General features: G+C 48.9%; 1 protein-coding gene across 1 annotated transcript in view; it reads right to left on the bottom strand.

Annotated features, from left to right (window-relative positions):
- Positions 1-920: 920 nt before the first annotated feature.
- FAH (fumarylacetoacetate hydrolase) overlaps positions 921-14,593 on the bottom strand; it is a 19,191-nt gene continuing 5,518 nt past the window's right edge. Inside the window, exons 4-15 of the mRNA XM_009635861.2 lie at positions 14,553-14,593; positions 13,339-13,388; positions 11,947-12,037; positions 11,310-11,407; positions 11,003-11,055; positions 9,547-9,646; positions 8,743-8,873; positions 7,508-7,583; positions 6,861-6,907; positions 5,770-5,871; positions 4,678-4,795; positions 921-1,000 (exon numbers count right to left, since the gene is read on the bottom strand). The exon at positions 14,553-14,593 is cut by the window's right edge and continues 1 nt beyond it. Of these exons, the coding sequence (XP_009634156.1) occupies positions 921-1,000; positions 4,678-4,795; positions 5,770-5,871; positions 6,861-6,907; positions 7,508-7,583; positions 8,743-8,873; positions 9,547-9,646; positions 11,003-11,055; positions 11,310-11,407; positions 11,947-12,037; positions 13,339-13,388; positions 14,553-14,593 (987 nt within the window). The remainder of the gene's footprint in view (positions 1,001-4,677; positions 4,796-5,769; positions 5,872-6,860; positions 6,908-7,507; positions 7,584-8,742; positions 8,874-9,546; positions 9,647-11,002; positions 11,056-11,309; positions 11,408-11,946; positions 12,038-13,338; positions 13,389-14,552) is intronic.

A 14,593-nucleotide genomic window follows, 5' to 3' on the forward strand; every position in this document is an offset into this window, starting at 1 on the left:
CTCCTTCAGTCAGTAATATCCTCTAATTGATGTGATTTGGCACTTGGCCATAGAGTTAAATTGATTTGTAGACCAGCGGGAGATGGCAGATGCCCTTTACACTTGAGAAAAGTGGCATGTGGCTTTGTTTACTGCCGGCTACGAGGGGATGCCAGGGCACGAGATGCCTGCCGGGAGTGCAGGAAGGGGGTCGGCCTCCTCGGTGTCCCCGTACCACAGTCCCCATGAGGTGACAGGGCATGACTGCCACCGGTCAGCACCTGGGGATCGCTCCAGCCATGAAGTCCACCCTCCCTCCCTAACCCCAGGGAAGCTGGGATGAGAGAAATGGGGAATGCCCTTCCCTAAACCCAGGGCAAGATGCACGAGGTGTCTCCACGCTCTCTTTTGAGGCGTGCCCCAGTGCAGACTCCCAGCTCAGGGCTGGCATCAGTCTCTGCTCTGGGGCACAGGGAGTTGCCTCTCCTTGTGTAAGGGCAGGAGTGGGGACAGCCCACCGGCCCCGGGGCAAGCGGAGGGGGCAGCGGTAGGTTGCAACCTGCTGGGGCTCATTTCCAGGACCTCATCGGTGCTGCAGTTGAACTCCAAAGCCTGCACGGGTTTTCTTGAAAGTACTTTTATATAAGTTTACTTGAAAGCCTCTTTTTATAATTATGAGAAAACAATACAGCAGAAGAGTTAAGAATCTCACTTTCCATTTCAATCATCTTATTCTTATTCCAAGAGTTTTAAGCTGGCATTGAAATCCTTTCCTTATCGCACCAGGGCACCACATTCTTCTTCAAGATATTTATTGATAATTAAAAATAATAACATTCCAATCACTCATATAAAAATAATAAAACTGAATAAAGCAGCATGACTGTTAGAGGCAGGGCGAGATATCATCCTCCTCCTCGAATGGCCCCTTACTACAGTCATCATGGGTCTGACAGGGCTGGAAGGATTTTTCCTGAGCACTGGCCGAATCCCACACGGAAGCCGTTGCCCTGGCAGTAACCTAGGACCAGAAAACAACAGAGACCTTGTTCTGTAAGGACAGCAGGATTTTACCAGGACTAAAAGTCAATAAAGGCATGAAGAGACATCAAAGAATGGAAATTTTCAGAAATGCAATGAGGAGTAAAAAAAAAAAAACAAACCACCTGGAAGAGTTCACGTAGCCCAGGAATATAAAAACAGAAAAAAGAAACACAAAATGTTAAACGCAGCAATGTGCAAGTTCAGTGAATATGATCAAAGAGCAAACAAGATGTGCAATATTTCTGGTTTTAAACCTAATACGCAGCATCATCAATCTGCCTGCCAAGCCGATTCTCTGCCTGGCCCAGCCTTGCAATTGATAAAGTAAATGTGGATTCTTTCTCTGCAGCACTAGGACTGCTCTTGGGACATCGGGATGCTTATAGCCAGAAAGACGGTCATCAAACCCCCTCAAACAGCAGGGCCTACCCTTGCAGATTCTGTTTCACTTGCTAAACTCAAGAAGTTTAGTTCTGTGAGAAGCTCAGCATCTGACTCAAAATATTCATTTATCCTCCATTATATAAACAGGCACTGAAGGTCTGCTGGCTGCTGCCGGGGTTACCGGCCTGTGACAACATCTCTAACTACAGGACGATTCAGTCTCTCCCTACTCCTGCACGATGGGAGAGATGACATTAGGACAGAGATGCCGCAGTGCCTCTTGCTATCACGGGCCAGCTGAGCTGCTCCAGAACCAGCATCCATTAGCAAAGCCGCAGCTGAGGGAGGGGAGGGGACACAGCCAGGGGCTTCTGGCCCATCTGGGAAGACTATTCTGGGAAGAAACAGCTGAGGAGACCTACTGTAGCTCTCCATTACAACAGCTGATCAAAGGAAGGACAAAAGTGGCATATGCTGTATTTGAAGGACTGATTTCATAGCTAGAGGTGGATTTTCCTAAGATAACGGAATACATCATCTTCCCTGCATGTGTTAAAAACCAGCTGCCTTCGAGAAGCCAAGACAGAGCTGAACAGAACAGACTTTAATCCTAATTCCCACCCTTAGCATGGATCAGTGGAAACCTCCTCCAAGGAAGAAGAGGATGGGTGGGCTCCAGCTGCAGGGCAGCCAAAGTTATTGCAGCGGGAGGACAGACCCTGCCAGCCCTAACCCACAGCGCAGCTCTCACAGCCAGGCTGAAATGAAGCTTCTCCAAGGACAGCAGTGTAACAACCAGCCCACGGACACCATCCTGGTTCGTCTGTCCTCATTCGTAAGCGATACTCGAGTCCAACACTTGCTTTAAGGCTCCGCTCCGTTTCCATTTGCCTCATTAGGCTTCATTGCCAGCTTTCCTTTGAGCGCCGGCTTATTATTTCAGTCCAGTTTAGTTATCCCCGCTGTCAGCTACGATTTAGAGCAGTACCAAGGAGCAGCACATTTAACAAAGAAAGCTCTGTGTTGCCAGCAGCACCGGCCTGAGCCGAGTGCCAAGGAGCTACGGAGAATTCCTGCAGCCGGCCGCAGCACGCCGTCAGCAAAGCTTCCCTCGCTCTGCTCCCTCCCCAAGACGCACTTCTTGGGAAAAATATATTTCTCTCATTTTATGGGTTAGGGCTCTGAAATAGCTCCCACAAGGGGAGTGAGAACATAGAGTTGAAATAGGAGACTAGAAATTATGGGATGGGCACTTGGCAAGAGCTAATGGCACTGCCTCGGGAGAGGATGCAATAGCACTAGTCCTGCCTCAAGGGTGCCTTAAGGCACCAGACCTGCCATACATCACTAAATAGGAGCAGATCCCAAACTGTCCCAGCAGACAGCCCCAGCAGTGCCTGGCTCTCCCAAATGGCACGATGCCCTGATCACTGCAATCACAAACTGCTGCCAGTGTAAAATAGCACAGCAGACATATCAACATGAGACCAGGCCAACGGTGCCTTCATCCAGGTTAACACCTCCGCCACCATGCTATCTTTAAAGATTAAAGACATTCAGGATTTAAAGTAATTATTCAACACAGCTTATTCTGGGCATGAAGAACAACATGGGTCACGCTCTAGTCCTATTTGTCCCTTGGATGGCCACCTTGTGCCAGCAGCTCCCAAACTGCAATGTGCTCGTTGCCAATAAGGATGCCAGCATGTAACGCCAAAGGGACGTTCATAACACCCTAATTTAGGGCTCCTGGCAGTTACCAGAGGGAGGTCTGCAACTCTAGAGGGCAGTGTGGTGCTCTGGAGGAATGTCTCTCTGCACTGAACATATAGGGAGCCTATGGAGAGCAGCATTATATGCCTACGCGTTGCAGCATGAGTAGTCGCTGGGTTCTTGGGAGGCTGAAGGATGCAAGAGGTATGGGGGACTCCTCAGCTTCATCATCTATGGCTCTCTCCAGTACATCTCAGTCTCCAGTTGTCTCAGCATCTTCCGCTGCAAACCCGGCAGCACCTCATGGAAACACGACTTTCGAAGCTGTTGCATAGGCTGCCAGGAGGCACTGGGGCTCTGGCTGCAGCACCAGCAAAACTGCTTATAGAGCCGTCACTGGGAGACTGGAATACATCCTTTTCTTTTTTTTTTCCCATCACAGGAAAGTTCTTGGGTTTTGTGAAAAAGCTTTCTGGAAAAAATGAGAAATTTTAGACTATTTTGGCAAAAATCCTAAAAGACCTGGTTGGATTAAGCAGGCACAGGAGTGCGAACACGTGCTAGCATCACGCTGTCACATCCTTCGGGTTGTTGCATAGGCATTAGTCACTCACGTTTTCTCTGCCCTAAGTGACATCTGTAAGTGTTTCCTCACTGCTTGCCCCATTTTGCTCTCTGTGCAGACTCTCTCTGATCACTTCAGCGTGATGGGGTTGCTCAGGGCCCGGTCTGGCACTGGCTGGCTCTCAACTCATGATGCACAACATCCCACAAGATATTCTCTAAAAATTCAGTAGGCGATGTAGCAAAGACATACACAGGCTTGAATCAAAAGTTGCTCATGGCTGTTCTTGCCAAATGTTTGCCACCTCAAAGCCATAAAGGGGTGGACAAGATGAGAGGAAAGGAAAAAATAGGTTTGTTTTGCACTAGTCTTTGCATTAATAAGGAGTAGGATTTAGAATACAAAACACCGTGGTAGATTTTAATTCATAATATCCTTAGTTTATCAAGTTGAAAATTAAAACCATGGCCCAGCATGAAACAGCTCTCAAGCTCAGCCCTTTTCAGAGGAGAGCTGGTCAGCTGTTCCTGCAGGCTTCATGCCATTCCCCGCGCATTTGATTTGCAATATGAATATGCCTATGTTACAAATGAAATATTACTTGCAAAAAAACTTTTTTCAGCATTTGCCAAGCTCTGCTGCATGTTCAAACCTGGACTATGGTGGCAGCAATACATCAACTGCTTCTAGTCCCAGGGTATTTTTGCCCATAAAGGCAAACCTGCCTCCGCCGTCCCCTTAGCACTCACACACAGGCATAGCAAGATCATTAAGCACTTGGCAAAGCAAATAATCTAATCCAGAGAGCATTTATTGCAGGGACATTTCTATCCACCTGCTTTTGCCTCCTGACAGGTAGGATGGAAACAGCCGTGCTTGCCTGGCAGGTACCTCCAGAATAGCCCATCTCCCCGCCAGGCGCTTACACTACCGGGATCCGTCTGTGGAAACGCGTCCTTGGTGCAGTGTAAGAGCAGTTGCTCGGCCATTACCTGTCAAAATGATTTCATCTCCATCCTGCAGGAATTTACGGGACTGTCCACTGCCAAGAGGGATTTCTTTTGTTCCGTTCCAGGACAGCTCCAGCATGGAGCCGAAGCTCTCCGGCTCCTGCAGCAAACAAATAAACAACTTTGGAGTATCTGTCCTGCTGATGAGCTGCTCGCTGCTGGAAGTAGACACACAAGTACGGCAGCTCTATAGAGCAGAGTTTTGCTGTTGATTTAATTCACTGGTATATTGGCCTGTTTTCCTGCCTTTCCATTTTAATTGCTTGCTCGCTATAAGCAGCCATGCTTACAGCCCTTCTCTGGTGTGTTTAACATCATGCTAAACCCTGTAAAAGTAGTTTGGGTCTGCCACAGCAAGAGTGGAAACAAACCGAGGGCACTTCTTCAAATCCTGTGCTTTTATGTAGTCACGTTTTGGATTTTTATTTACATTTTGTTCTTCAGAAGAGCAAAGCTGGCGAATGTGGAGAAGCCTTTAACGCCAATCTGCAGTAAAACAGTTTGGAGGAAGCAAAAAGCACCTCAGAAATGCTCGAAATGGAAATACATGAATCCCAGCTTGGAAAGAGCTTACCTGAGGCTGTCTTGCAGACAGCATGAACAGGATTTATATGTGATGTTTAAGAAAGAAGTTACCCGTATATTGCAACAACTGTCCATACAGGAGTTGAAGGGCACTAATAGCTTGTGAGGTTAGCTCCAAATATGTAGTGCCAGAGAAACTAAAAGTTATACCCTTGCGCCATTTACATTCTTCTCAGAAATTAAAACATCTGCATTTCACGGGGTGTGAGTGGGCCACGTGGATGCTTGTGCACAGAAATTAATTTGCCTCTGTAATAAAACAGTTCTTAGGGAAAGGAGTACAGGAGAGATTAAAAACCAAAAACCAATAACAAGACAAAACCCTGCCACTTCTCAGTGTCATTTTGGGGCTACCAAAGCATCGCCCCAAAGTGCCTGGCAAAGGGCTGCTAAGCCCTCAGATCAAACAGGGCTTGGGCCCAAAGCCCTGCTCAGTCGGTGTTGGATCACTGACCGGTTCTCAGCGACTGTCGTTATTTAAACACTTACGGGTCCACTGATTGTGCCGGAGGCCAGGAGATCTCCAGGTCTGAGGTTGCACCCATTGATCGAGTGATGAGCCAGCTGCTGTTTCATGGTCCAGTACATGTGCTGGAGGGAGGAGGAAGAGGAGGCTAAAGCAATGAAGGACAAACCTCTCTGGCACGCCGTTAGGCTATGCAGAACGCGCTGCATTCTCGGGATGATGCTGGTAAGACTATCCCTACAGAAAAGTTCCCTTATTTAATGAGGAACCTTCAGCAGCCTAAAAGCAACCTCCACAGTTACTTAGTGCTGCGTTCTCAGCAGTTACTGTGGCCTGGCTGACTGCTTCTGAAATGATGACCAGGAGCTGCTGTGTGCATATAAAACACATACTCTAACATGCAATTTAGTCCCCTAAACTTTCTCGTCTTTGAGCTGGATGTCGTTTCTCCTCTTCTTCCTCTTTAAGGCCAGCACTGCTGACACAGGATCCATGATTAAGTCCAGCATTTTAATGGCTTTATAGAAAAATCTCCTTATTACTGATTTGCTGACTACTGATTTACTGATTAAAGTAATTACTATGCAAAGAACCAAATGTGAATATAAAATTGATGGAGAAATCCCACAGCTGGTACATACACCTCCTGGCTTCGACCAGCCTGTAGAGGCAGAGCCGCCACGCTGCCCGCAGAGGGGCCGGGGCAGACCCGGGCTCGGGGTGGTGTTGCAGCAGTGAGTCTGCTTCTAAATCACCGTCTGCGACTGCAAAGCTGTATGGCACCTCGGCACAGCAAGAGGCAATTCCCTCTGCCTGCGAGACCTCCGGTCTCACTGCTCCCTGCCAAATGGGCACACAGCTTAGGATGCTCTGAGCACCCTGAACCAAGCAGCAGAAAGAGCTGCCCCCCTTCTTCCATGCTCAGCATGTAGGTGTTTCCATCTCAGCTGGGGCAGACTATCACCACCCTCTGCTCTTCCCTCTGTCCACTATGCACGCATGCACCAGGTCTGATCTTCAGCCAATGCAAAAATCAGTGTTTGAAATTGCCTACGGCTGGAGCTGATGGCATCAGCAAGATTTTAAACACATATAAAAGATACTGGAGTCTTACCTTGAAATTGGTTCTGCATACAGTAGTTGGTGTGCTCATTCCTTCTACTGCAGAAAATAAAAAATAAGAAACAGGGAAGCAATTTGTTTGTGTTGGATGAACGATGTTGGAGTCTTTTGATTTTACAGATGGATAGCAACTTCTTTTATCATTGTAATCCCTGGCAAGGAACAAGTAATATCATTTTCCATTGATATGAAGGCCAGCATTTCATAGAAAACAAGCGTGTGCATGGCACCGGGGTAGCATCAAGCTGCCCAGTTCCTACTTTCTGCTGGACTACAGGAGCAGCACCTGGACTTACCGGTCAGCAAGGCCACAAGCTGGGGGGCTGAGCTGGGTTAACACCTAAATCCCACATACATCTGCTCTTTCCATGCCCTGCTTTCCCCTGCCCATGCAGGCAGACCCCACAGGGACCCTCCTCATTACAAGGTGACCATCTGGGAGGCATTTCCCCCTTGACACATTGCTGTACAGCCAAGTGGGAGCATGGAGATCTTTGCCTCTTCCTCTGACAGAGGCAATCTGGGCAAGGATGGAAAAGGAGGACTGCAGAGCCAAGAGCAAATTGTCTGAAATAGACAGTGGTTCTGCATCCCTTAATCGGCAATTTCCACTTTATAACCCACTCAGCATTGCTGTACCTTTAATAGCAACAAAGAGCTTGATGTCAAAAGTGTAGGGTTCTTTATCCTGAAGATAGGGCAGCGGCTTGGGATCCTAAAAGCATATAAAAGGCATCACAGTCTAAACAAACAGAAAGGAGAAATTCCATGAGCCATCCCGGTGGCTTTTTGTTTAACCAGCCCATGCTGCACACCCCATTTACTTCACCGATGTTACTGTGCAGATCATTGCTTTGCTTGCTCTCAGGCGCACACTTTTAAAGATCCTTCTGGAGAGATATGACACCCGTATAACCCGATTCCTTTTTCTGCACGTGGGCTCCGAAAGCCCTCTCCATCATTACGGCGTGGATGTTAACCCAAAACAAAAACACCTTTGCTTTGTGCCTGCACAGAGAAGATAGTGAGCTCTCTGCAGGACTCTTTGTTATCTGTTTCAGTTTTAACTAAATGTCTACATAATGCAGGCAGGTCTGCTTCTTGTCTGGAGAAGAGGAGGCTGAGGGGAGACCTGATCGCCCTCTACAACTACCTGACAGGGGGCTGTAGCAAGGTGGGGTCGGCCTCTTCTCCCTGCTAACGGGCAATAGGACGAGGGGAAATGGTCTGAAGTTGCGCCAGGGCAGGTTTAGGTTGGACATTAGGAAAAATTTCTTCACAGAAAGGGTTGTCAGGCTCTGGAATGGGCTGCCTAGGGAGGCAGTGGAGTCCTCATCCCTGGAGGTATTTAAAGGAAGGGTAGATGAGGCACTTAGGGACAGGGTTTAGTGGTGGGATGGCAGGGTCAGGTTAACGGTTGGACTTGATGTTCTTAAAGGTCTTTTCCAACCTAAATGATTCAATTCTATTCTGTTCGACTGGAAATGCTTGAACAAAGTGTTTTGGCCTGAGTCCACTCTCTCTCCACTGTTTGCTGGATGCTAAGTGCTACCAAACGCTAACAAAAAGCTCTCTGAATAGTTTATTTTCCAGGTGCTTTTAAGGAGATTATTTTTCTGCCCTGCCCAAGCAGGCAGGATGACAGCTCAGGGCACCATGTGCCAGCGCCAGTGACATCAATGAGCGTTTGGACTCTGAGGGCCCGGGGTGCCTTCCTATGTTTGGAAGCAGGATCGTGATCACACTTGTAAACTCTATGAGGAAAGTACTTGGCATTGATAGAGCTCAGTGATTTCTACTGGTGGGACCTCCCAGCCCAGCTGAGATTTTTCTAGCATTGCTTTTCCTTTATTTCAACCCTTTTTCTTGCTAACCTGGACAGGGTTTGGCAAAACGAATGGCATGAGAGCATCCATGGTAACAACCCAAGGAGAGATGGTTGTGCCAAAGCTCTTGCTCAGGAACGGACCCAGAGGAACATATTCCCATTTCTGGATGTCACGGGCTAGGAAGAGAAAATTCAAAGCAATGCTGTTAAACACATACTAGGAGCTGCACAGCCACGGTGGAAATGTTATCACCACTCTTTTCTAGCCATTGCCCCCAAACCCTGGTTTAAATCCATCCCTTTCAGACCCTCAAACCAATTTTCTTAGACCAGCTAGATTAGGAAGAAAAGTCAGCAATACTTAAAACAAGTCAGGCCACCCCCATATAACCAGTATATTTATCCCCAGTTTAGTCAATGCTTTTACACCCAGCTAACGGCCCATGCCAGTCGCAGGGCCAATTTCAACTAGTTAAATCTATGCAGAGACTGAGGGATTTGTGATTGCCAAATCCTTTCCGTGCTCCTGACACTGAAATCAATCCTCTGTTGGAATCACCATCCTTAGGGCTGCTCCATCCCTGGCCAGAAAAAACTAGTCTGATATTAGCTCTTTCATAAGTAAATAAATCTTCATTAGGCAGCAATTTCTGCTTCTGCTGATTGATTGAAGATGGATTGAGATAGAGCCTGAGAAACGCAGACAGCGTTTCATTTTCATCCCTTTCAACCATACCCAGTGGTTTCAGTGATCACTATCCTACTATTAAAATATACACTTTATGCCTGTCTAAGGTTTCCCGTGACGTTGTAACCCCCTCTCCAGGCAGACTCCTGCAGCACCAATTACCGCTCCAGTCGTTCATAAGGACCATCCCAAAGATGTGTTCCTGGGCCCTGCTGATAGGAATTGGCTCTCCGTACTCATTTCCAGGACCTACAAAGAACGCCTGAAATTGAAGAGCAAAACATTGATTACAGAAGTTTTTGAAGCTAAAAATCTTTACTGCACAGTGGGCTACAGGCACAAGCAAGAGAGGCCTAGCGGGATGGGATTTTGCATCATTTCCCATGCACAATTAGGCAAAACCCATGGCCTCCTCCCTCTTTCTTCCCCCTCCATGAAGCTGGCAGGCTTGAAATACTTCAGAGCGCTGTGTTGCTAAGAGACAGTCACTAAACAAGGGCTGCCAAAATGCAGGAGCAAAAATGGTCCCTCCTAATTACAATCCGGATGCAGAACAGGTTTGCCTGCTGAAGTGACGCTGTTCGTTGCAGACAGGGAACTGGAAAGAGTTTAAAGTCACCCAAGGGGATGCTGAACATGGCTGGAGCCTGTCAGGACAGTGGGGAAGAGGAGGCAGGTGGAGAAACTTGTCCACCAAGTAAAACAGGTCACAAACTGGGTGCCTGCACTTGCTCCCTTAGAAAATGTACAGCCTGAGCACATGGCAGAGAATGCTACAGGGAAGCTCAGTTGTCCCTTTCTGCCAACAATATGGAAGTTTTTTTTTCTTCCAAAGCCTTCACCAGCCTGAAGCTGCTCTCGCAGCAGCCAGCGGTAACACCCAGGCTGCAAAGCAGGGGTATGGCAGCACCTCGTGTACCCCACCGTGCGGGACTGCCTCCCACTTCACCGCATGATCTGCAAAGCATGCAGCATTAAAGGCTTTCAGCTCCTTTTTAGCACCATTTCCTGTAATATTAGACTTCTTCCACCTTTTTATTTTTTTAAAGGGGAGAGAAGGGCAATAAATCATATAAATCATAATGAACAATCCTATAAAACTCTCCCTTCTGGACCGCATTAAGCCACAGGAAGATGCACCTTCCAAGGATGTTTTTCACAACACCCCCGGTGCAGGTCTCATCTTTCCAGCCAGAAAGCTGGGGAGTTTGAACGGCACTCCCGAGGACTCACAGCTTCCTCTGCTCTAGACTCCAGGCGCAGACAGCCTGTACTTCCAAAATCCATCAGCGCCCATTAAACGATCCTGGCTGCAGCAGAGAGGTAACTGCTAACCAGATAACGGGCTGTGGTGTCTGATTAAAAATAATTATGCCTGCCTGCTTCCAGACTGCTGCCCTGGTGCTGAGATGGGGCCAGAGGAGCTGTTTCCAGCCCAAGAGCTGTGTTAGCAAACCCCTCAGTTAGCTTGTGCACCCTGTGACTGCCGGAGGGAAGGATTCCTCCACAGAAATCTTTATTGCCCGCTGCACAGACCTGGAAGAGGCTAAACCTACCTTTTCTTCCCTCTTTCTATTTGAATGGTTTTCAAGTGGTAGGGAAAAAAGCCCCGTCTTACCATTTCTAACTCGATATCCAGACGCTTACAAGCACCAAACACTGGAGGTTTATCTATGGGTAGAAGAAAGAGTATTTTACGACAGGGAGGCAGGTAGGGAAATAAAAGTAACAGCCAGAAGAAAAAGAGCAGCTGATGCCGCCTGGCTTGCAAACACAAGGTGGACTTAACTCAGGGCTTTCTCTTGCCCTGACCCCAGGCTGGGCTTTAGACAAGGCATCCCAGACCCTTCCTCTCCACTGCTTCATGATGTGGAGAAAAAATAAAAATAATAAGAAGCCATATTGAAAGCCTACCAAGGACTCACCATTGTCAGGTCTCATTTGCCCCACAGGTCTCCGGATGGGCGTCCCAGACACCACCACAGACGATGCCCGGCCGTGGTAACCAACAGGTAAGTGCAGCCTTGTGAAAGAGCAGCACAGAGCGTGGGTTAGCTGTGTAACCATCGCCATCCAGAGCAGCTTTTGGGGCTGGAAGCACCACGGGGGCGTGAGGTACAGGGAGAGAGCTCTGCACAGATGGGCACGGACCTTTGCACCTTACTTGCTCTGATATAAAGATGTGAGAGAACTATAATCCAAAGCCATGGAGCAGTCTTAATGCACTTCTGTGCCACTGCTCCACTTAATTCCTTGGAGCTTAAACCCTGCTTTCTTGTCACTCAGCAAAACCCAATTTCTTAGGTAAATCTGGCTTTGAACCAGAGGGCTGCATCGTAATTGGTGTGGCTGCTGCAACGAAACGCAGTGCAGGCTCAGCTAAGGCTGAGGAAACGTGGGTTTCGGTTCTGGTATCAAACTCTTGACAGGACAGATTCTCATCCGCTATGAATTGAAATCAGTATTTTCCTGAAGGGCTACTTGAATCTTTAAAAAATTTTATATATGTACAGAAAAGCATGCAAAATAATGCTGCACCAGAGAGAATGCTGCACTACCCACCAGTTGGGCATCAAAGCGTTCTCCTTCCCCCTGAACATGATCCCAACGTTTGTGGCATGTTGGCGTGAAGAGTAGAAGTCGGTGTAATCTCCTGCGTGAAAAGAAACCCATGAAATAGGGATCGATGGGAGGAAAGCCCCTCACCTGCTGGGGCTAAAGCACAGTGTACGGGGCTGGCAAGGAAAAGAGCAGAAACAGAGGCAGCGAGAGCACTAGGCAGGGGCATGTAGCAACATTTAATGTTATTTGTGCAGGGATGTAATTAATAGCATAAAGGCGGTGTGATTAACAGTTCATCTAGAAATTATGCATGCAAAACTCGTTGGGTTTTTTTTTTTTTGAAGCCTCCAGTGGAGCGGGGGACATCAGAGGGTTTGGGGGAAAAAAACCTCAATTTGGGAAGGGGCATTCACATTATGTTATTTTGCAAGGTCACCTTGCGGCCCCAGCAGCGGGTACAGCCAGCACTTGCTCTCAGGAGAAGCGCGAATCATGCACAGGACGGAGCTGAACGTAGGGGCGGTGGGAACCCAAGCCACTTGCAGCTGGGTGGTACGGCCGATGCTGCGCGCTCGCCCACAGCACCCACCAGTGCTAGGAGCCAGCGGCTTTTTGACAAGACATATTCAGCCTGAAACTATTTGCAGGAAAGGTTTCACATCTACGGAAACTTGTCATGGTTCCTCTGGGCCAGGCTGGACTTTGTCCCAAACCAGGGCTGTTCCCCACGGGAACCAAATGCCCAGCGGGGAACAGGGCTTGGCCAGGAAATGGGCAAGTTCATGTCCCTGCTCCTCTGAAGGTCGCATCCCCCAAGTAATTTTGATCAAATTGCTTTGGGTCCAAATATAAACTTGTGTTAAAAACAGGAAAATGTTTATATACCTCTATGGATACACTCACTCCGAAGCAGCCCACGGCCTCGTGGGAGTGGAGGTGAGATTTGGGATGCAGAGTCTGGGAGCAGAGACTCATGCTTGTTCTATGCTGGAGTTTCTGCCTTTGCAAAACTTTGGAATATCTGAGTTATTTTCTGATGGCAAATGGGGAAACTGTTGGACTCTGAACAGGTGTTGCTTCCCTGGCTCCAGTCACAAAGGCCTTTGGTGGTGCCAAGCTGATGACAAGAGCTATATGGCACCAGACAACCCTCATTTAGTGGAAAATGCATCCAGGAATTTTCTGGCTGCTATTGAGCTTCCCCGGGCTTTTATTCTTGTGCCACAGACAGCACCTACCTTTCATTTCGTACAATAATCTACTTCTGGCTCCCGCAAAACCCATTCCCCACACAGCTACGATCTGTCTGTCTGAGCAAGCTGGAAACAAAGCAGCTTCTGCGGGCGGGAGCGAAGGGCAGCGCTGGGCAGCCCTCAGCTGCGGGAGACTCACCGATGTGGGCCGGCAAGTGCATCGTCGCAGCAGCTTGAGGTACAAACGCTCTGAAATGAAAAACCATGATTTCAGCTCTCCGAGAACTTGCAGCTCTTGCCCATAAGTGGTTTATAAGCATGTAAGAGGCTGACTCTCTCTCCTAGCTCCTTCCTTAATTTATTTTGCAAAGCCTCGCAGCAAAAAAAAAACAACCTTGCAGAAAAACTAAGATGACTGCACAAGCTGCTGTTACTGGGAGGGTTATGACCGAAAGGAGCATCTGTCAGGGTGCAAGGGGATGGGAGGCAGGCGCGAGGGGAGCTGGCTGGCTTCCCAAGGGGCACGGAGAAACACCCCGGGCCCATGCACACAGCTGAGCCGGTCCCCGCTGCCTCCGCTGCATGGAAACGATGACTTTATGGGACACAGCTCTCGGGGTGCCCGATTCAAACTGCTGGGCATGCTGAGGGAAGGTCCTTGTGTCAAGAAGCACTTCAACCCCTCTCCTGCATGCACGTGCCTAAATCACCCTGGCAAGACAGGGAGGAACAGCTCCTCTGCTTGCTGCCGGGGCAGGCGCTTGCAGCATTTAAAGCATCGCTCCAGCCACACGAGAAGGTGTGTGATTAATGGGCACACACGTGTTCCATCAGCGCCGCATGGCACAGAGCACAGTCCTCCCCTCCCACTCCTACCCCAGCATGCTGCCCTGTATCTGAAGCCAATTTGCAACAACAGATCCGGTTTTAGCAAAGCCAGGCAGTTTGTGAGGAGCGATTGGAAGGGTCTCCCCACGCCAGAGGATGCTCCAGGCGGAGCGGGCAGGGCAGGGCAGGGCTGGGGGAGGTGGGAGATGTGGAGTGGAGACCCTTGCAGCCGCGTCTTCGTCGAAGGCAGTGATGGAGGGGATGTGGTCCAAGAGCCAGCCCGGCCCCAGGCCCACCTGAGCAGCCCAGCTCAGCCCTCCGCAGGTCTGGGCACACCCGGGACAGAGCTCGCTGTTCCCAAGTGGAGGGTGACACCCCGGATCTGTGGGCAGCTAAAGGAGTAATCAGAGATGTAATTAAGAGAGGGAAGCTCTCGATATGCTCAAACCCCAGTTAATTCCCACGTAGGCAGCAGGTAGCCATGCTCAGACCTTTGGTTTTGGCGGCTTGGATCACCGAGCGATCCAGGTGACACAGGGCACAGCTGGAAGGCCACCACGCCCCATGGTGACTCTGCTCCCTCACCTTCTCCGCAGCTCCACGTTGTCTCTCAGGACCGGCTCGCC

Source organism: Egretta garzetta, unplaced genomic scaffold (assembly GCF_000687185.1).
Source record: "Egretta garzetta isolate BGI_Z169 unplaced genomic scaffold, ASM68718v1 scaffold203, whole genome shotgun sequence".
NCBI lineage: Eukaryota > Metazoa > Chordata > Aves > Pelecaniformes > Ardeidae > Egretta > Egretta garzetta.